Source organism: Chionomys nivalis, chromosome 22 (genome assembly GCF_950005125.1).
Source record: "Chionomys nivalis chromosome 22, mChiNiv1.1, whole genome shotgun sequence".
Lineage (NCBI taxonomy): Eukaryota > Metazoa > Chordata > Mammalia > Rodentia > Cricetidae > Chionomys > Chionomys nivalis.
In genome coordinates, this window is record NC_080107.1 from 48,435,808 (window position 1) to 48,457,903 (window position 22,096).

The 22,096-nt window shown below is 46.9% G+C and overlaps 1 protein-coding gene across 2 annotated transcripts; it reads right to left on the reverse strand.

Annotated features, from left to right (window-relative positions):
- Positions 1-2,313: 2,313 nt before the first annotated feature.
- Zbtb43 (zinc finger and BTB domain containing 43) lies at positions 2,314-21,979 on the reverse strand. Of its 2 annotated transcripts, XM_057755656.1 has the most exons (3): positions 21,853-21,979; positions 16,556-16,616; positions 2,314-7,111 (listed from the first exon to the last, which is right to left on the reverse strand). In XM_057755656.1, the coding sequence occupies exon 3, from the start codon at positions 7,086-7,088 to the stop codon at positions 5,685-5,687; it is 1,404 nt and encodes a 467-aa protein (XP_057611639.1). In that variant the 5' UTR covers positions 7,089-7,111; positions 16,556-16,616; positions 21,853-21,979; the 3' UTR covers positions 2,314-5,684. The 2 variants fall into 2 exon arrangements, with proteins under 2 accessions (XP_057611639.1, XP_057611638.1); XM_057755655.1 differs by lacking the exons at positions 16,556-16,616; positions 21,853-21,979 and adding an exon at positions 13,861-13,972.
- Positions 21,980-22,096: the final 117 nt, after the last annotated feature.

The following is a 22,096-nucleotide window of genomic DNA, read 5'->3' on the forward strand; positions in this document are numbered from 1 at the left end:
TGGCACATACCTGTAGTCAGCATTCGGGAGCAAGTGGCTTTGAGAATTTAAGACCAGCCTCAGTCTTGAGGGACCTTTAGCCTGTTACAGGTCCAACATCTCTCCATCCTGACTGGACTACCCAGCGGCTAAGGGTCTTTTTTGTGAACCCTGGTAAGTGAAATTTTATCACAGCATTGCTGACCCCAAATTAACAGGATGGGCAGTTCTGGAGGGAGCTTTTAGCTTCCATACATCAAGGTTAGCTGCACTATTTGGCAGGCCAGAGTCCTCTGGGGAGTAACTACTATCTTATTAGGTTATAAATATACTTACCAGCTTTGCTACTGGCTTATTTTGGAGTATTGAGGAAGAAAAAAAAACAACCTGAACTCATAATCACTTGAGCCTAGGTGAAGAGTAACTATTTTAAAACTGCATTTACCTATGGCATTGCTGAGTGCTTCTCCACACAGGACAACTCCACCTCTGTTGCGATGGGCAAGGCTCAGCTGGCCCATCATTGGCTTGGAAGAAATTAAAGGTGGTTCAAGATTTGAAACTCAAGCCCAGGAGGCAAAGGCAGGCGGATCTCTGTGAGTTCGAGGCCAGCCTGGCCTGGTCTACAAGAGCTAGTTCCAGGCTCTAAAAAAACTACAGAAAAACCCGTCTCAAAAAACCAAAAAAAGAAAAAAGGAAAAAAGATTTGAAACTCAAATTGTTCCATTTTGACTCAAACTAAACCAACTAGTTCAAAGAAAGTCCCAGAGGTTTCTCCCACGCCTCATTGACCTCTGTGGCTTTTCAGGAAAGGGTCAGCCTGCTCACTTTCACTCAACTTCAAACTGACTTTTGTTGTTTAGTTTTGCAGTGCTGAGCGTGGAACCCAGGCCTGTCATGCTAAGTAAGCACCCTGCCACTGAGAACACGCCCAGTAGTTTAAGAACACGTGAGCGGCCTTTTCCTTCATTTACCACATATGGTTGAGCTTACCTCATTTCCAGCTGCTGACTGACCCCTGGTCTATGGGGCTGTGTGGACCTTCCAGACACGACGACTGTCTCGAGGAATACTTTGGTGTCTGGATGGGAAGCAGCACGGAGCCGACTAGGAAAGAAGCTAAATAAACCCGCACAGGTGCTGTCCGCTCCATCTGGGTAACACCCTTCACAGCCCACCTCCTTCTGTTCCCATTTGTCCCACCCCATCTCCTTGTGCACATGTGCTGCCGTCTGCAGCCCCGTGGTCCCCACCCTGGGGTGGGGGTGATATGCAGTGTGAGTACTTCTTAGGTGGTTCCTGCTGCACTGTCCACCAGGACCTCAAGGAAGGGCAGCAAGGAAATCAGAGGGGCTCACTAAGGCAGAGACATGGTGCAGTTTGCCTGTGATCAGAACACATAGGCCTCAACTCAAAAAGAGGATAGACAAGGTCTTCTGGGGGACTCTCCCCACCTAGAGAATGCTAAGTGAGTCTAGGCAATCTGGAGTTGGCTTCAAAATCAGCGGGGGGGGGGGGGGTTCACAACAAACAGTGGTAACAGAAGGTTTGTGTGGGAAGATGGTTAAGTTTGGTCTAAAACAAGCAGTGTCTCTGCTAATGAGCTGTTGTTAGGAAGTGGGGGCCTCTGAAGAAGGTTGCTGCCTTTCCAGGCCTGGCTTTTTGGGGAGAGGGCAAAGCAAAGTGAGGCAAGGACCTGACTGAGGCACATGGGGACATCACGGAGCAGAGGAGCCCGCCAGTGTGTGCGGCAGCCAACCGGCCTGCTCTGGAATCCTGGCTCCACTTTGCTGTACAACAGCAGTCCTGTGAAATGAGGACGCCTGAGCTATCAGCAGGGGTCCTGGTACCTGAGAGTTGGGCTAAGGCAGGGAGACAGGAGCAATCCTGAGCTTGAAGGGGCAAGGAGAGGGTGTGGTGGCTCCAAGCCTCAGCTGTCTGGAGCAAGAGGAGCCTGGTCACTGCCAGCGTGCACCTAGAGGTAGCCAGGTGCAAGTCCCTCAACCTCGCCAGCGGTCCTCCCAGCCCAGTATCTCTAATGGCTTCCAGGAGCCAAGGCAGAACCCAGAGGTCAGCCAGCCTCTCCCCAGGGGAGGAGGGAGCCAGGGAGCACTCAGAAAATCCTGCAGAGTAAATTCTAAACACCTGACCCTCCTGGCAGGCGGGTTTGTATGAGATAAGGATGAGCACCCACACTGAGACCCGTCACTCACTGCTCTTGCCAGCCAGCAGCCTCCGTGGTCTTATAGAAAGGTGATGACACAACTTTAATCTCAGGCTACAAAAGGCAGAACAAGAGTGAAAAACAAGACGCAACTTTGTACAAAATGGACAGGTAACATTTATTAAAACGTGTCATACAAAAGGGCATGGTCTCTTCTATAAGAAGAAAATATTAAACAGTAACATTCAGTTAAAACCACGCTGTACACTGAGGACAGCAATTCTAGAAAGAACTATTTAACTTCTGCAACACAGGCGTTCACAAGTATCCATGATATGCACCTAATGACAATCTGCTTATCACCCCACGGTTCTGTGGCCTAAGAGTCACCTGACTTGCATAAATAAAGTAACTTTCTGGAAGAAACATTGGGAACCTCATAAAAAGAAAAGAGGCAGCAGCAACTGACATGACACAGGCTTCAAGCAACATTTAAAAAGAAAAAAAAATCACATTTGCAAAGGTGTTCCAGCATGTTCCCACAGGGTGCTGTCAGTAGAGATTTGCCATTAGAAACTAGTACCTTTAAATATGTAAATAGCAGAGAAAAAAAGAAAAAACCCAAAGCAACCCTGGATTCATTGGATAATGTTAGTTACCAGTCAAAGCAACCTAAAGCACAGGAGGCCAAGGGCAACCCTGCCCTTGGTCCTCAGCATTCCCACAGTGGGAGAGGCAAAGCTTCAGCCCGACCTTGGGGACCCTGCAGCAGCACACATTTCCCAGAATGCAGCACAGCCTTTGTTCCTCACCTTCCCTTCAACACCAGCTTAGGGTGTGCCACCCTTTGTTGCGTAGCCGGAAGCCTATTCAGGGTCAGAGTAGTTCAGTAAACGCCCCCTGCAATGGAGGGAATCCTTTAGGGCAGGCTCTTAAGAACCAGGCCAGAGAAGGTGAGCTCTAGAAATCCAAGGCAATGGGCCAGGGCTCAGAACAAGGGCACATGAGGAGCTGGACCATGCAGCTCACTGACGTGTGTATCCAAGACTGAAGGCATGGTGCGTGCAGATTGTGAAATGCAACCAGGGGGGCCTGGAAGCCCTTTCCTATAAGGACTGGAGAAGTCAAGGCTCAAAGTAGATAACAAACACCTTGCTGGTGGGCCACTGTGAAGTCCCTGAACATGGGACAGTGTTGTCCACAACTATTCAAGCTTGTCTGGAAGGGTGGGGCTTTCCTAAGGCAGTGGTGAGGAGACCAGCACCACAGCACAGCCGGGTGCTAGGAAGGACCCCTGATGGGAAAGGCAGGTCAGAAGCCTCAATTTAATGCCTAGACTACGGTTACTTCTCTGCCTCCTGGACCTAGGACACCCTGCCTATTCACAGGGTCTGCCCCACTCCAGCTGAAAAGCTCTGTCACCATGCAGGCAGGGGTGGGAGCAGCTCCTGACTACAAAATGGTTCAACTGCCTCAGGTAGAAATTACTAGAAGCTGCAAAGACTTCATCCTCACACATCTCAGGGTCATCCCTAAACCCACTGGCCTCTCCCTGAGACTAGGAGGCAAGTGTGAGCTGACTGTTCAGTCCCTCCATGCCCTTCTCAGGGCCACAGAGGACCACTGCTGACTGGCAGATTTCCACACTGGGAGATGGGAGATCATCTGAACGTACCAAACCACTAGGAGGTAATTATCTAGTTTCTAGGTTAAAAAAATCTACACCTATACTTATAACAAAGTTTTAAATACAAAGTGCTTTTGTATACCAAGATTGATACAGTGTTCATAAATAGATCCCTGTTTCACAATCTTGATCATAAGCATTTACTGGCAGTCCCAATTTTCTTTCCCCTTTTCAAACAAAGGTCAAAGGTGTCAGAAGCCTTATGATCAGAAACCCTTGCCAGAAATGTCTGTCACATTAGAGAAAGACAAACTTTAAAAACAAAATTTCACCCCAAAGCCAAGAAAAATAATTTTTATTTTAAGAAAAAGAAGTTTCTACTTAGCAATAATAATAGATGACATAGGAGCAACACCCTGCCCTATTGTCTAGCTTGCTCTGACAATTTAACGTGGCCTAGAGTTATCTGGGAAGGGGGTCTCAGTTGAGGGATTGCCCAAATCAGAGCAACCTGTGGGCACATCTGTGGCTGATAGTCTTGCCTGTCAATATTCAAGTTCCTGCTGAAAATTCGTCAGGAATGGATTGTGACATGGTAGTGTAAGCTGACAAAGACCCTTTCTCCCCTGTGCTGCCTTTGGTCAGAATGCTATCCCAGTCAAGAAAAGCACACTAGACACCCCAGTAAGAGCCTCAGGCCTATCACATGCTTAAACACAAGACTTCTTTCCAACTTCAGGCAGAACAGGCCTTGCAGGGTGGGTGGCCTTTCTTCCCTGAGCGGGTATAAGCTACTGGGGCTTGTGAATGTGTGCAGCTTTCTCTCCGACTACGGAACATCATCTGTTAGATGACGTTGCTCAAGGTAGGACCCCCTTCCCACTTTGAACTCACATTCCTGGTCATAAGGAGCTGAGTGACAGTGTTGTTCAGTGTACCCTCTAAAACCACATCCCCCAGACCAGTGTATTTTTGAGACTTTTCTCAAGTATAGCCTTCTGTTTATAAGCTGCTGCCTCTGCCAACACTCTCTCTCACTCTGAGCATGGGAGTGTCCCGCTCACAGGTAACTCTTAGCCATGCATCCCTGGCTAACCCTTGTTGGGAAGCACCATGATCTAAGGCAGGGGGCCACAGGACACTGCCAGTACTGTGTTGAGTCACTGCAGGCTGGAAGTCTAGCCCGGATGCTACCATTAAATGAGGAAGCTTAGGGTTACAAACCAACTAGAAACACCTATCTCTGTCACCCATAGACTTAAAAGGAGACACAATGGTTCAACCCCAGTTAGAACTAAACACACAATCGTGCTTTGTCAAGAGTCTGCAGCACTATGACAGGAGCTATGTCACCTGTTTTGGACTCAGGTCTATCTAACATCGCCATAGTTTCAGCTAGAACTTTAGAAAGCATGAAACTAGACATGAAAGAGCTCTGTTCACATCTCAGCCCAGGAGTCAGGCTGCTGTAGTCTCGAGAAGAGTAGCATCCAGTGATGCACTACCAACGCAAAGCCTCACAACTCTGCAGTCACCAGGAGCAGCACCCTGCAGCAACATGACCCCAGGGCACTGCATGATAGAAAACTGCTACCACTTGAGTGCACCGGTGGGGTAGTCTGCCACCAAGTCCACTGCCTCAGTCACTGCTATCTGGAAAGGCTGTCTTGCCAGCTGGGCACTGGGTGAACTTATCCCCATCATCCATTCTAGGCCAGGACCAGAACATATAAATTTGAGGAATTAAATTTTTTTAATTGGCCTACTTAGAGCTGGTCTTTCAGAAATATCTTCCTTTTTTTTCTTTTTAAGCTTCTCTCATAATAGCAAGTGGCACGCATCATCTGTGCCCAGATTTGCATTAATTACCATAGTTTATTTTTGTGCATGCCACTCAAGGGCCAGACCCTATTTTTAGTTAGCCTCAGTTGTATTCTGCTCAGCCTTTGCAGCTTCATAGGACTTGGTACAAGAAGTCACATGCCTGTGGAAACTGTCCCTCCACATAAATCTCTTTGCACAGATATTACATTCGTAGGGCTTTATGCCTGTATGAATTTTCATGTGACCCACGAGATGGTGCTTCATTTTGAATTTCTTACCACAGACACCACAGCCATAAGGGCGAAGACCGAGGTGCATGCTCATGTGTCGATCTCGCTGACTCTTGTGTGTGAAACTTTTCCCACACTGACAAGGATACAGCTTGTCAGTGGCTGAGAATCCTAAGTGGGACGCCTCTTCTTTTATCCCCGTCACCATTTCAATATTCTCACTGTAGCCGGCTGCGAGGGCAGCCTCCTGTCTATGCCCAATTAGGTTCCCATCCAACCTTTCTCCAGAAAACTCTTCCATGGAGGAGCCATAGAAGTCCACCTGTTCGTCATAGTTGCTCTCCTCTGCTTGCTCATCAAACTCTGCTTCCACTTTCTTCTCCACAACCTGGAAGTCTTCCTCCACTCCCGAAGGCTGGACCAAGTGCTCTGTCTGCATGGTGTTGATGGACTCGGTGACCTGATGCTCGTCATAGGCCGCATGGACATCCATGCCCTCACACGCCTGTTCCAGGCGCTCAGGCTTCACGTGGATCCAGCGTTTGTGAGCCATTATGCTTGGCTTGCTGTACAGAGGCCGGGTGTAGTGGAACTCAGCGCTGTCGCTGGCCCCCTCCTCCCCATCCTGGCTTGCCATCTCGGTGCTCAGTCGGTCATGCTCTGTGGACGAGTTACTGGGCAAGTACTCTTGCTCAGTGAGCTGAGATGACAGCTCATCTTTGGTGCTTTCCTCTTCATTCTCACCATCCCTCAGTTCCTGTGCTTTGGGGAAGTCAGTATGCCCCGCAGAGCCCAGCTCAAAGCTCTCTACCAGGCCATTGTAGTTACTGCTACTGGGAGACTGGTGGTCACTGCCATGATTTAGTTTCTGACACAGAACTGTGGGGTTTCCCTCCAGAACCTCAGTGCACTTGTCCACCACATGCCACATCTGCAGGAAGCTGGCTGCTGTTAAGTAACTAACAATTTCTGGAGCAGGCATCACAAGGCGTCCTGTGTAGCTAGATAGGAGAATGTTCTCAAACACTCTTGGGTTCATCACATCAGGCAAAACAATTCTCCTACTGTTTTTTAGGAGTACTTGGTCACAAAAGTATGGTGAACTGGCAGCAAGAACGGCTTTGTGTGCCCGGAAAATGTGGCCTTGGACTACAATGGAGACGTCACATAACTGTCCTTGTTGTCGCTGCTGGTTTAGTTTCTGAAGAATGGTGCTGGAAAAATCTGGAAACTCTACTCGAAAAGAGTTTGTTCCAGGCTCCATTTCATCACCAATTCTGTTCAGTGCTGCAAGAGAAAGAAACGTCAGCACCAACTTCAGCGCCAAAGAAGCCCATCTAGCCATCGCACAGCACACTAAGACAGGTCCCAGATTCCATCAAGTCCTCTAGCCTCTGGCACTCAGCCACAGGAGTCTGTAGGTTCAAGAGTGCCAAAAGGAAGAACCAGCTACCAATCTCTACAGCTCACCATTTTGTTCCATCTGTGGGTGAGGAGGCAGAATTCACAGTGAATACATCTGTGAGCATATAAATCCCCTAAGCAAAACAAAGTAAGTATTTCTAATAAAAACAAACACATTCTTATCAAAACAACTCATTTGTAATCCTTGACTTTCATTTATGGGAGCGGGGGACGACAACAGGACTGTGGGAAGGGCCAAGGAGGAACAACAAGACTATGGGTGGGGGTTAGGGTGCAGCTGCGGGGAGAGAGGAGACAGAATGCTTGCTTAGCATGTATGTCTCTGGGTTCCATCTCCATGCACACTCCAAAGGAAAAGAAGAGTGAAGAACTGAACTGTGGGAAGATGGAATGCCTATGCAAAGGTTCTCCAGACAGAGATGAACAGTCACAGCCCCATGAGCATGAAGATAAGTGTTTGGCTCCCCAGGACCCAAGAAAAAAGATGAGCCTAGCAGCTGATGACTGTAACCCCTAACACAGCAGGGTGAGGGCAGGAGGATAACCCTCCTCAGCTCTGGGGCCAGTCAGTCTAGCCAATCAGTTAGCCCCAGGTTCAGTGAGAGGACCTGTCTCAACTAAGGCGTTTCTACACACAAGCACGCACATGTGTGTACACACAGACACAAAGAAAGAGACAACTGGTTTGGAGGTCAGGGAAGAACTGAGGGAGATGGTGCTGGAGACAGAATTGGGGAAATTCTATGACTGGTCTTTTAGCACTAGGAAACACTACAGGCTGAGTACAGGTCACTCTTAGGGTCTGCATGTCTGCTGGACAGTTTACCAATTGAACCATCTCTTAAAATAGTTCTTAAACACTTTCCTTATAACCCTGTATCATCCTTTGAGTCCTCAGAAGTCATTCTAGAGTGACAGGAGAGATGACAAGTGAAGAAACTGAGGTGCTCTTAATGTGGAGCTGGGTGTGGCGCATGTCTTTAATCCCAGCACTTGGAGCAGAGGCAGGAGGATCTCTGTGAGTTCAAGGGTAGCCTGATCTCAGACCTAGTTCCAGGACAGCCAGAACTGTTACACAAAGAAACCCTGTCTAAAAAACAAAACAAAAATATATTACTCTAAGTCAAATGCGGTTTTCCGTGCAGTTTTGCTTTGGTGTCCAGCCTCCTCCCCCAACTATGTAAACCAGGCTGGTTTCAAACTCTGCCTGCCTCTACCTCTTGATTGCTGGAACTAAAGGTGTGCACCACCACAACTGGCTCTTCCTCCTTTCTTCCTGTTCTCCCAGGGCTGATTTTGTGCTAGGTGAGTGGGCTGTCACTGAGCTCCAGGTCAGTCTTCTACTCAAAACTATTTGGCAAATGCAGGGCTTGATGTTCTTAAGTTCAGTTATTTTAAGCGACTTTCCCAAAGTTAAAAGCTTGTTTTAACTAAGTGGAGAGATAAATCCAGGTCAATGTTAAATCCAAAGCCTATAGTTTTTTCCCATAGGCTTCTCATATCACCCTGTCTCCTCCAAGGAGATCAGAATGCTGGACCAGTCATTAATAATCTTTAGATAAGACAGTGCTTTTTGGACAAGACGTTAACTTATGGTTTTATACATCCTAAAACATTTCATAATCGCTTAAAATAAAAATGAACATAAAACAAACTGTTTAGATGTGTTCTAAGTTTTGTTATTTTTCTGAGACAGGGTTTCTCTGTGCAGCCCCAGGAACTGGCTCTGTAGACCAGGCTGGCCTCAAACTCAGAGATCCAGCTGCCTCTGCCTCCTGAGGGCTGGGTTTAAAGGGGGCTTCACTACTTCCAGGCAGGTGTTCTAGTTCGTAAAGGAAATACAGACCATGCATTTGCATGGCTGACAGGTGTCTATCTAAATTCCAAGAGCGCAGTCTGAGCTGGGGGTATCTGGGTGGAGAGGCTCCGGGTATTTCTTCCAGAAAGCAGGAGGACAGTGTTAAACTAGAAACCAGGAGTGGAATATTATAGCAGCTGTGTTGTGAATAAGAAATTGATGCTTGAAGACAGACTTCCCTTAAGATCAGCTCTGGACCCCCATCGCCCATTTCCCTGGTAACACACGGATTTTGAGACAGGGAAGCATCACAGATACTTCTTAAGGATGAAAATGCCATATGAAAGGGAGGAAGGTGGGGTTTCAGGGCTTGGTTGAGGTCCAGTAAGAAAAAGTTACTACCTCTTGATCCAAAAAAAAAAAAGAACATGTTGGATGGGTGCGTTGGTGCAAGCCTTTAATCTCAGCATTTGGGAGGCTGAGGCAGATTACACAGAGAAACCCTGTTTTAAGAATAGAATAGAAAAGGGGGCGGGAGGGAAGGCCCCAGTTCCCACCAGTGGATACAAGCCATTCCACAGTACTGTCCTTTCCTTAATCCAACTGGGCTTGCCAGATCACCCCTCAGGAAAGCTGATACACTTTAAGGAGATGGAGAGGAGCAATAATATATAGACCAGAAGCTCCTCCCCCAATGCAACCATAGCTTGGAGAATTTCAAACGGTCTACCTAGTTTTCTACCTTCCTATCTCTTACTACTATTGACTCAAATCCAAAGCATGCTTGCCCCAATCCGGAGCTTTCTTATCCTTACTTTGAAGACACCCCACTTCACACAAGTGCTTGCTGTTCTCCATTGCTGAACCTGTCTGCCATCTTCATCTCTCTTATTCGCCCCTCCGCCCCCAGCATGCTCGCTCCAAGATTCAGTCTGCCTATCCTGTTCTTTCTCTGTCTATTAAAATGTTCTTCAAGCTTCCTGGATTATCTTAAAATTCCTTCATCAAGGAGACTGAAAATCTGCAAAAGGGAACCCGGACTCCTGATAAACGGCAGCAGTGTTGGTTGCCAAACACTGCCTGTACTCATGCCTCTGAAATCACAGGGCACAGACAAAGGGGTACACCTGTAAGTCCTGGAAACCTAGGAAGGATGACGCCCACTTGGGTTACATAGTGAGACTGCCTTAAATAATCAATAATTGACTGAAGATAACATATCTCACCCCAAAGGGAAAAAATAACTAGAAAACATGCCATGCTTGTTTAGCTGTGTCAAGGTGGTAACTGTCTTTGTCTCTTAGTCAGGGTAGATGTGGCTGAGGCTGGTTTAGACTATAGCAGCTGTTTCAATTGGCTAAAAAAATAAAAAAAAAAAATCAATTCCAAGATTCCTTAAAAGCCAATAAAACATCCTGAATGCAAAATATGGGGAACATCAAAGACCATCAAGAATCATTACTTTTCTCTTTTGTTTTGTGAGAAAGCATTTCTCTGTGTGGCCCTGGGTGGCCTTGGAACTTACAGATATCTGCCTACCTTAAAGGTGTGCACCCCCTACTCAAGACAGGGTTTCTCTGTAGCTTTGGAGCCTGTCCTGGCACTCACTCTGTAGACCAGGCTGGAATCAAATTCAGAGATCCTCCTGCCTCTACCTCCCGAGTACTGGGATTAAAGGCATGTGCCACCACCACCCAGCTAACATTGCCATTCTTATGGGGTTTATAATCTATGAGCGGGAACAAACATGCCCAGCATGTCATTCAAGCAAAGCCTGAAACTACCACAAGAAGAACCCAGGATGGGGTAGCATATGGTCACAAGGTCTTAGCACTATGAAGTTTGGAGCCACCAGACATGGAGAGAGGGCTCTCATTCTTCTCACATACAACGTTTTTATGGAAATAATCCAAGATATATGAAAAATGAGATAAACTCCAAGATCCTGGAGAATGGCATGAGCTGTGAGCCAGAGCTTTAAGAAATTAGAGCTACTGGAGATGGAACCTGGCAGAAGAGATGCTGCCCTGACCAGCACCTGCACTTCAGTCCTGACAGCACCAGACTCTGGAGAACTAACAATGCCTCACCCTCCCAGCAAGGCTGAGTATCCTAGTCTGCCTTAACTGTCTAGACGGCCTGAGACGAAAGCCTTAACAGAAAATACCTGAATCAGATTGGCCTGTGGCCATGTGTGTGGGGAAGTGCCTTGATTATTAATTGTTGTAGGAGGGCCCAGACTACTGTGGGTGGCATCATGTCTAGGCAGGAAGCCTTGGGTTGTATAAGCAATTAGCAGAGCATACAGTAAGTAGTTTTCCATGGTTCCTGCCTTGAGTTCCTGCCCTGATTTCCCTTCCTGATTGGAGTGTGACCTGGAGAAGTCTGCAGTTAGGGCTAACTGCAAGGCTTAATGTAGTCCACACTCGAGTAATAAAAATAGTATGGCTGGCTGGGCGGAGGTGGCACACACAGAGGCAGGCAGATCTCTGAGTTTGAAGCTAGCCTGGTCTACACAGAGAAACCCTGTCATGAGAGAGAAAGGTGTGTCTGAGAAACAGAGGAGACAACGATAGGATCTAAAGACTTGGTGGGCAGGAAGCTACAGGACTGTGAGCCTTAAGTGGTGCCATCAATAAAATAAAGAAACACGCACAGAAGGGGAGACTGCATTTGCATGGTATTATGAATAAGCTGTGCCGAGTACGCACAAAGCCTACATTCAGTATTAAACAACCCAATAGAAAAGAATGGACAAGGAGTCTGAAAGGCATTTTTCCAAAGAACAAGACTCTCATGGATAATGTTCAGCACCAGCAGAGCCACTATGTGCTGGAATGCACCTGTCTGCCATCTTCACGGTCCCTGGTTTCATGCCCAGTACACTTTCCCTCATCCCTAGAACAAAACTACAAGGGACCCTTTTGTCACCCACTAAGATGGCATGAAAAATAAGACATGAACAGTAGTATCCTATGGAGAGTAGAACCATTATACACACTTGCTGGTTGGCATGGAATGGTTTAAAAGGTGCAGAAAGGGGGCTGGGAGTTTCTCAAACAGTTAAACAGATGTAATCCAACAATTCTACTTTTGAGCCCAGCAGAAGCGAACACATGATGTTCATATCAAAGCTCATGCATGACTGTCTATAGCAGTATTATTAAAGAATAAAAGTGTGTATCAAGCAATGACTACATAAAATACAGCACATCTACCTGGCAATAAGGAAGAACAAGGTGTCAACATGGAAGGGCCCTGGAGTCAAGGACAAGGAGCTAGGGCTGGGAAGTGGCTGGCTCCGGCAGTGCAGTGCGCAGCAGAACAAGAGAGAGGAGGAGGAAGAAATTAGTGGGAGGGAGGCAGGATATGGAAAGAGAAAGGAAGGAGCTAGACACAAAGGGCCACATTTTCACCATTCCATTTCAAAAAGACACATTCAAAGCAAATTTAGAAAGCAGATTGGTGGCTGTCAGAAACTAGAGATAGAGGAAGGTTAGAATGGGGGCAGGGTTCTGTTCTTATCCCTGCAGGACAACACTCATCTTCAAAAATTCAAGGGACCCTGGATATTTGAATACTGACAGATGGAAAAAATTACTACCCAATATGGATCACCAAGAAAATCGAATAGGTTCCGTAAGTAATAATGTTTACAAATATTTTTTATTTATATTCATAAGTATATAGAGCTGGTTTTGGAGTTGGACTCTGGCTCAGTCCCTCTCTAATTCCAAGCCTGTTGTTAAGAGAAAAACCCAGAGTTTCTGTCTCATGTCAAGAGCCAGACAGAGATCGCAATGGCGGCACAGCCCAGAAACTGGTATTTCAAAACCGCCACTTTCTAGTAGACCTGATCCCCGCTGCCTACCCAGGCAGGAAGAGCTGAGCCACGGGCATGGTCTCGGCCACTTTAACGACTGGGGATTTTGTCGGGTATGGTGGCACACACCCTTAATTCCAGCAGAGGCAGGTGAATCTCTGTGAGTTTGAGGCCAGCCCTGTCTATAAACAAATTCCAGGACTAACAGAGTTATACAGAGAAACCCTGTCTCAAAAACAAAACAAACAAAACAAAAAACAAACAACAACAAAACAAAACAAACCTTAAAAACAAAGAAAAATGGGTATTTTTTAGGGTGGTCAGAAATTCTACAATTCAGCTATGGAGGTTATAGGCAAATATGTGAAAATACTAAAATGGACATCTTAATCTTTACTGAATTTAAGATACTAGGAGCTAAGTTCAGGGCTTCACACATGATAGCCAAGCATCTTCAGGGCTTCATTTCCAGCCCATGAATTGTTTTCATTTCATTTTACAGAGTAATACAAGGTAAAACGAGGTACCGATGTCTATTTTTTTTTGAGATGGGTCTAGCTACGTAGCCTAGGAAGCCTCAATCTTCGTTCTCCCACCTCAGCATCCCGAGGGCTGATATCACAGACGCAGGCCACCATGCCCAATTGCCAATGCAAACTGTGAATGTCTGTGGGTTTTACCTCCAGGCAGAACATAATGCTATTTTGGAGCAAGAAATACCTTGGCCACATAGCTATGGCTACCAATAAACAAAACAACAATGACAAACAGGACTATAAAGGAGCTGTTGATTTTCTCGAGTACATGACTGGGGGGGGGGGTCTAAGACCATCAATCTCCTCATGCCTCCAATTCTCCAAGTGAACTAAATGAGGTGAGAGGTCAACTGATAGGGGACTCCATAATGCAGCTTCCATGGTGGGGTGGAACCTGCCCGTGGTCCTCTAGTACCCCTCACCCACGCTCTGTAAGCAAGCCCAATAAACTCACTGGTTCGCCAAGTTGGACTTTGGTGGAATCGTACTCTGTTCTGTCCTTGGTGCCCTATCTGGGATGAATACTCGTTTGCTCGCATCTCCCTAGGAAAAGTTAATGCAACACTGGGTAACCAGGAAAAGGTCATCATTAATAGAACAGCAGCTGTTTATCAACATATAAACAAATACATATATAAGGATGTATACAAACACAACTGTCTCACAGTATCTGTGGGGATTGGTTCTTGGACTATCCCTCCAACTTCAAAACTCTGGGGATGCTCAAGTCATCTGAAGAAAACTGAGTATTTACAATACCACCTACTCAAGTCTTCAAAAATATTTTAAGATCTTAAGAACACTCATAACCCCTGACATGCTGGTGAACAGTGTCAGACTGCACTGCTTAGGGGAGGGCAAGAATATCTCCACTTGAGCAATATAATTGCCATCTTTTAAAAAAGATTTACCCTAATTTTGTTTTTCAAGACAGGGTTTCTCTGTGTAACTCAAGAGATCCGCCTGCCTCTGCCTCCCGAGTCCTGGGATTAAAGGCGTGCGCCACCACCGACAGGCACTTTACTGTATTTTTAACTACGTGTATATGTGTGTCTTTTGTGGGCTTATGCATGTGAGTACAGGTGTTCTTGTAGGCCAGAAACTGGTACTTGATCCCAGGAGCCGGATTAACAGGCAGCTGGGAGCTATGCAATATGGGTGCTGGGGGACTGAACTCTTCTTGCATGAGAAGTACGTGTTCTTAATCCCTGAGCCATCTCTCCGGCCCTTCCTAAACATTTCCCGTCTGTGAAGGGTGACTCCGTGGACACAGACTCCAGAGACACGGGGACTGCACACAGCGCTTCATGTTCTCTACCTCATTCGCTGTGCTCACAACACTTAAAAGTTACTGTGACAAGACCAAGGGGACACACTTGTTTGCCCAAGGCTGTCTAGGGAGTGCGAAATTTAAGCCCAAAGCACATGTTCAGGCCAATGGAGTCTGAGAGGCGGGGGCAGCAGGTCAGGAAAGAGGGTAAACACGAGCATGCTTCACAAATAACCTAAATAATCCTTCTTTTGAAACAAGCCTCAGTACATTGCTTAGCCTAGCTTTAAACTTGGGGCAATTCTCCTGCCTCTTGAATGATGGGATTATAGGCATGTGCCACCACACCAGCTAAACTAAGTAATTCATAATTTAGATTATGAGCAATTCATTAATAAACTTCAGAGCATTTGTCAACCTTAGAGACTTAAACCAGCAATTTTAAGTCACCTTGCACAGAATTTTAAAACTCCAATAGCAATGGTCTTCTAAAACAATTACACCAATTCCAGCCCATTCCCTGCATCATTCATTGAAGCTATATGGCTCTTTTCGTTTTGTTTTTTTCAGACAGGGTTTCTCTGTGTAGCCCTAGCTGTCCTGGACCTCACTCTGTAGATCAGGCTGGCCTGGAACTCAGAGATCCACTTGCCTCTGGGCTGCTGGCTTTAAAGGCCCCTGCCATTATCGCTCACCTGTTTAATGGCTTTTTAAAGGAGAAGATAAGGGCTGGTGATAGTGCTCAGTGGGTAATGGGGCCTGCTGCCAAGCCTAAAACCTGAGTTCAATTCCTAAGATCCACATGGTGGACGGAGAGAACTGGCTTTCCCAAGTTGTCCTCTGACCTCCACGTGCTGCAGGTATAGGCCCACACACATACAAAGTAAATAAAACAGTGATGAAAATTAAAAATAAAATCAAAATAAAGCAGAAGGCCTTCTATTGAAGACTCCCTGAAATAGAATGCCTCTAACATCCCTCCCATGCTGAAGAGCTGAGCAGTGGCCACTGTTTAATCTTCAGCTGAGAAAATTGTACATGAAATCTTAAACACCATTTTAGCAGGGACTAAACACCCTCAAAGCATAGACAGCGACAAAACAGGGAGGCGGACCGAAGAGCCCCTGTCCTGAAGCCTCCAGTGAAGTCTTTAATCAGAGCATATGGTGACTTGCATGCTCACGGCAGAAGGCACATGTAAGAACAGTAAATGCTGCTTTAGGAAATTTAAAATCTGGCACAAATGTAGAAAACTACCAACACCCCATGTCTACCAAAACTCTTGTTAGTCAAATGCTTTGCACCCACAAAATGCAGCCTTTACTGAACCCTGCAGAGCTCTGCACAGCTTCCTCAGTTCAGAGAGTAAAGAGAAGCTCCCAAGCTCACAGGACAAGACCTCCTCAGGCCATACAGCTCAGCAAGTGGCCGGCCTCAGAAGTTTAACTCCAACTCTAATACTTTTCCAAGTAAAAATGATCATGTGGCAGAAATTCCTCTCTGAAATTAAATTATTATTGGGAAGTACTACAGTGACTAGCCTTAAAATGTGCAGTATTTCTTCTTCAGAGGAATCATCTGACCTAGCCCATTAATAACCTTGACAAGGGGTTGGAGAGCAGAGGACCCAGATTTGACTCCCAGCACCAATATGGTAACTCTCAACCATCTCCAGTCCAAAGGGGATCCGATGCCCTCTTCTGGCTTCTCTGAGCACCAGGCACACATGAGGGCAAACCATCCATCCACATATATAAATAAATAAAACCTTAAATAAAACAAGAAACAAAACTTGACAAACTACATTGTTTTTGCTGACAGGAAATTTTACAGTAAACAGTTTTTTAGAAATTACATTATTAGTACATTTATAGCTTACCCAGTACAAAGCTGTCTTCCTGGTGATACTGTTCCTTATGCCATGGCCATTAAAGAGCAATCTGAATGAACAAAAAAAGAAAATGCATTTCTCAATTTTGTTTTAAATTAAATCACACTGATTTCTGAAAGGAAAAACCATATTCAAAATTTAAAATGATGGGTTAAGAGTTCCTGCTGTTCTTTCAGAGGATCTGAGTTCAGTTCCTGGCACCTACTCACGACTGCCTGTACCTACAGCTTCAGGTGGATGCAATTATCTCTCCTGGCCTCCGCAGGTACCTGATACACATGACACTTGAGCACACACATGCAAATAAGAATAATCTTATAAAAGCAGAAAAATAATTTAGGATGCCTGTGCCAGTCTGTGTACATGTGCTTCCCTGATGAACAGCGTGTGTGAGGAGCAGACAGAGAAGCTCGTTAGCACTACAGCTGGACGGTGGTGCCGCACACCTTTGACTCCAGCACTCAGAGGCAGGCAGATCTCTGTGAGTTCGAGGCCAGTCTGGTCTAGAGTGAGTTCCAAGACAGCCAGGGCTATTACACAGAGAAATCCTATCTCAAAACACAAACATAACACAACCCAACAAAACAAGACTGCTGTTGTCTAGCCTACTTGTAATCCCAGAACTGAAGGGCTCAACACAGGCTTCAGAGTGAGTTAAGGGCCAGTCTGGAGACAGCAAGACTCCTTCCAAAAACTAAAGTTTTAGTTATGAACTTTCATTCTAGAAGTGTTAGGCCCAGATCACGGAGTCCCCCAAAAGCAACTAGGAGACCGAGTCCTGTGTGTAAAAGCAAAGACCCTTTATTTTTATTTTTTTCTTCTTTGGTTTTTCGAGACAGGGTTTCTCTGTAGTTTTGGAGCCTGTCCTGGAACTAGCTCTGTAGACCAGGCTGGTTTCGAACTCAAAGATCCGCCTGCCTCTGCCTCCCGAGTGCTGGGATTAAAGGTGTGCTGTGCACCACCACCGCCCGGCCTGACCCTTTATTCTTACACAAGTTTGCAAACTTGGGCTCTCCGATCATACGTATTGGAATGATCCTAGAGCCCTGAGCTCAGAGTTGGGTTTTTGTAGTAGCAGTGAGGGATTTCTAAGGTTCAGGACTCCCGAGGGGCTGACATTTGTCTAGGGGTGTCCTAGTGAAAAGTGATGAATGTGTGCTGGCAGGTGATCCTGTCTACAACCAATGGCTGGAACGTCAGGAATTTCCTTTGGATGGTCTGTTCCTGGGTGGTACCTGGGTAGCCTCAGTTTGTGGTCTTTCTTGGAACCAGGTATTACCTCAGGGTAAACTACTGAGACCCAGACCTCCCTTGAGCTTATTGTGGCTGGGTCCTACGGAAGACCTTGGTTTCTGTTCCTGTGGCATCTTAAAATAAAATTTTATTACATTTTAACTTGTTTTCCCTGTGTTGTACAAAGGCACACAGCACACACGGAGGTCAGAAGACAACTTGCAGGAGTCCGTCCTCTCCTTCCGTCACATGGCTGCTGGGGAAATCCAGGTGTCAAATTTATCAAAGCCAAGCCAGGTTGTCAATGTTAGGCAGGGCCAGGGACATTTTGTACAGCTCCTCCACCTTGGCTGAACTGTGACAATTCCTGTAACAACTATAATTTTCCCTCCTGAACTCAATGTGTTTCTATAGATTCTTGCCTTCCTGTCTGGTCAACCCCAGGAATCGTCAGCAGGAAAGAAGTTTATGATCACCCAAGAGTCTTAGTTATATCTGACTACTCATCTGCTACTTACTAGCAGCAATCACCCACTGCAGAGCCAAAGAAAACATCTACTGCCCTCCCCCTCTCTAAAACACCTATGGGACCCCCATTCTGCCACATAGGCCCAAGCTCTCTCTCATCAGACCCTGCCATACTGATGGCCGTTATCCATGGTGTTACTCATTTTTCTAGAACATTCCTTACCCCCAAAGAAGTCTGCCTCAGTGTCCCCCTTGATCTTCAAACCATTCATAATGGTGTAGCAATCTCAGAGAAGGGTCTTCTGAAATGGGTTGCTTGCTGGGACCTCTCTCCTTGTTACTGCTTTCTCTCCATCTTACTCCATTTTCTACTGAGGAATTATTCTGTTTTTCTGGCAGCCCCACCTGTTTGTTGCCCTTTTCCTAGCAAACCCCAATACTGGGTCAGAGTGGTCCCCTGGGTTGGATCAGGTTCTACAGCCTTTAAAGCAGCTGAGTCAAAGGACAATTACTTTCCTCAGTTTATTGTTAGTGACACATGTCACACCTCGGGGAGGAAGTTCTGCTAGGAAAGAAAACTGAGGTAGCTTGTTGTCTAAGTCAGTAAGATCTTGAGATCCATTCTGAGGGTTTTGGTGAGCTAATTGGATCAGATAAGCAGTCCAACAGAAGCATCCATTTCTTTAAATTTAGACCGTCAGCTGGGTGTGGCAGCCTGGCATGCAGGAAATCTAACTCTTGGGTGATGGAAGCAGGAGGACCAGGAGCTGAAGGTCATCACACTGGGAGTTCCAAGCTTCTCTCGGCTACAACAGATAGTATGTATGTTGCAGAGTTTTCCATTTTGAGATATGTAGTCCTGGCTGTCCTCAAACTCATAGAGACCCACAAGCCTCTGCTTCCCAAGAGCTAGGATAAAGACATGCGCCACCACCACCCAGCTCATACATTGCAGTTAACACCCATCATTACTGAAGTAATGGCTAAAGCACTCTTGGGAAGATTGTTTCTGACGACACAAACGATTACTCCGTGTGGAAGAACCATGGATGCAATTCTGAGGTAGACAGTACTCAGATGAGTGGGACACAGAATGTTGTTAACAAGGTTTTAGTTGTTTGTCAAGACAGGGTTTCTGTGCAGCCCTGGCTGTCCTGGAACTCCCTCTATACGTAGACAGGCTGGCCTCAAACAGAGAGATCCTTAAACAGAGGCTGTCTCTGCCTCCGGAGTGCTCGAATTAAAAGCATGAGCCACCACTGCCCATTGTTGTTACAAGTTTACTGAGTACTTTTTTTGTTTTGTTTTGAAGACAGGGTTTCTCTGTGGTTTTGGAGTCTGTCCTGGAACTAGCTCTTGTAGACCAGGCTGGCCTCGAACTCACAGAGATCTGCCTGCCTCTGCTTCCCGAGTGCTGGGATTAAAGGCGTGAGCCACCACTGCAGGGTTGTTTACTGGGTACTTTAATCGATATATATTTGCTTATGTTTTTCCTTTAATAAGAGCACTAGAATGTGCGTAGATTTTGTTCTTTAAACCTCAAAAACTTAAAAGTCAAAGCCAGGAGATGGTGGTGCACATCTGTAATCCCAGCACTCGGGAGGCAAAGGCAGGAGGATCTCTGTGAGTTTGAGGCCAATCAATTTTACAAAGTGAGTTCCAGGACAGCCAGGACACAGAGAAACCTAGTCTCAAAAAACCAAAAACATAAAAAACAAACAAAAAACCAAAACAACAAAATTCCCCAAAACAAAAATTTGAAAATGAATTTAAAGGCAAGATTTTTTTAAAACATAAAAAACAAAAACAAAGGATAGCCTATGAAGAAATAACAGACCATTTTCTTTCTTTTTTTTCAAGACAGGGTTTCTCTGTGGCTTTGGAGCCAGTCCTGGATCTAGCTCTTATAGACCAAGCTGGCCTCAAACTCACAGAGATCCACTTGCCTCTGCCTCCCCAGTGCTGGGATTAAAGGCGTGCACCACAGCCGCCTGGCTAACAGACCATTTTCTACTCTAATAAAGGAGTATTCTTCCAGCCTCACAAGTTCCCAGCAAGTCAGAGTCAATGTGTTTCTCAAGTTGCTTTTAGGGTAAATTTCTGCATTTATTCCAAGGGGGAAAGGAGGGGAGATAGGTAAAACTGGGCCAGCAGATTTAAAACAATTTAAGGTCCCAGACTCCTTTTCTAAGCCTTTAGCTGAACCTGCCGCTGTTAAGAGTTTGCATCAGTACAAGGGATTCAACTAAAAGTTCCAAACCAAGCTTCTAAACTGCACTGTGGAAGTGCGTACAGCAGCTTCAGAGGTCTCCAGAGTACCTTTTGCTGTGTGGATGTAGGATAAGCACAGCGTAAAACTTACCCCTGGAACTGCTTTGCGTAGTTATGTTGACACTACATCATTCACACAGTTCTATACAATCCATTTCTAGAACGTTCTTACTATCTCCTGACACTTTGTGCACATTGAACAACAGGCTACCTGACTCTAGTACTTGATCAATTGTTTCATGTCGTGTCTGTTCCAGATAGTCCACTGCAAAAGTTTTAAACTGTATTTGTCCTCACGTCTCGCTTACTTCTCTCCGAAACAAGCAGGGAATGAACCCCTCTTAGGTTCTAAATTCTTCCCTAAGCTGCCCCTAGAAATTCCGCTACCGTGCTAAGGGTCTCAAAGGCAGATGTCAACCTGGTCCTTCCTGAGTACAGCTACGCTGAACTGGTTAAAGAGCGGCAGTTCGTGACAGCCATCTGGGGTTCCTGGAAAGAGCAAATAACGGCGGAGAGCTGTACAGAACACATGGAAGAGAAGTTCAGGATCCACTGGCTGCCTAAACCCTGAAATGGGCTAGTCCGAGGGCCAGGAGCTCCGGGTGACACCTGTCAGAACTGAGGCCAGACTGTGGTCGGGCCACTGAGCAGCGCCCGGGCGGGCGAGTTTCACGGGGTCATGAGTCACCTTCCATGGCTCAGAGGTCCAGGCAGGGCCCGCCCTGTCTAAACAAACCCAGTTGGGAGGGAGAGAAACAAGAACACGACATTGGCAGAGAGAAAAAAACACACAAATGGTCAAGGAGCCAGTTGACATCCGGGCCCTGACCCAGAGGACGGTCTGAGGGGTAGAAGCAGCGTCAAGAAACACTGAAGCGAGGTGAAGACAGAGATAGCGACAAGGTCCGGAGACTGTCAGCTCTAGACGTTCGAAGTGGAGAGAAAGTCCAGCTGACAAGAAGCCAGGTTGGGGACAAAAACAGGTGACAACGGAGTGACAAAGAAACGAAACCCAGAGCGGCAAGTTTCTCCCCGACGGTGTAGCCTCGCGCGCGCGTGGGCGGCTCGACCCTGAGGTCGCCCCGCGGGCGGATCCTCCAAGCGCTCGTGCACCTGCCGCGGGGTGACCTTGGACAGGAAGTCGGCCGGGTGGCCCTGGAGACCTCGGGACTCCGAGCCGGGACTCCCGGGGCTGCGAAGTGGCCCGCGTTGCGGCCGTCGGGGAGAGCCCGCGGTGAACACCGGCGTCCCCGACGCTCGTGACCCCGACCGTGACCTCCCGCGCGGCCGCCAGCCTTCCCACCCCGCCGTACCTGTCGACGGCTCCGCGCTCGCGGCTCCAGCCTACTGGAGCGTCCAAACCGACTGCACCAAGGCCTTAGTCTCCGCCGCCACCGCGGGGACAGTTTCCGCCGGAGCCTCCCGCCCCCCGGAAACGCTTCCCGGTCCCGCCCCCGAAACTGCCAGTGCTTCCGGAGGCGCGGCAGCGACGCTGTGGTGTGCGCATGCTCTAGGAGCCCCTTCGGGGCGGGTCTTCAGTAGAGCACGCTGAGGCGG

Excerpts from the sequence above, each read along its gene's own strand:
- Zbtb43 (XM_057755655.1), bottom strand. The coding sequence starts at position 13,945 with ATGCGAGCAAACGAGTATTCATCCCAGATAGGGCACCAAGGACAGAAC. Across the intron at positions 7,112-13,860 it reads AAGTCCAACTTGGCGAACCA|CACTGAACAGAATTGGTGAT; the intron begins GTGAGTTTATTG and ends TTTCTCTTGCAG.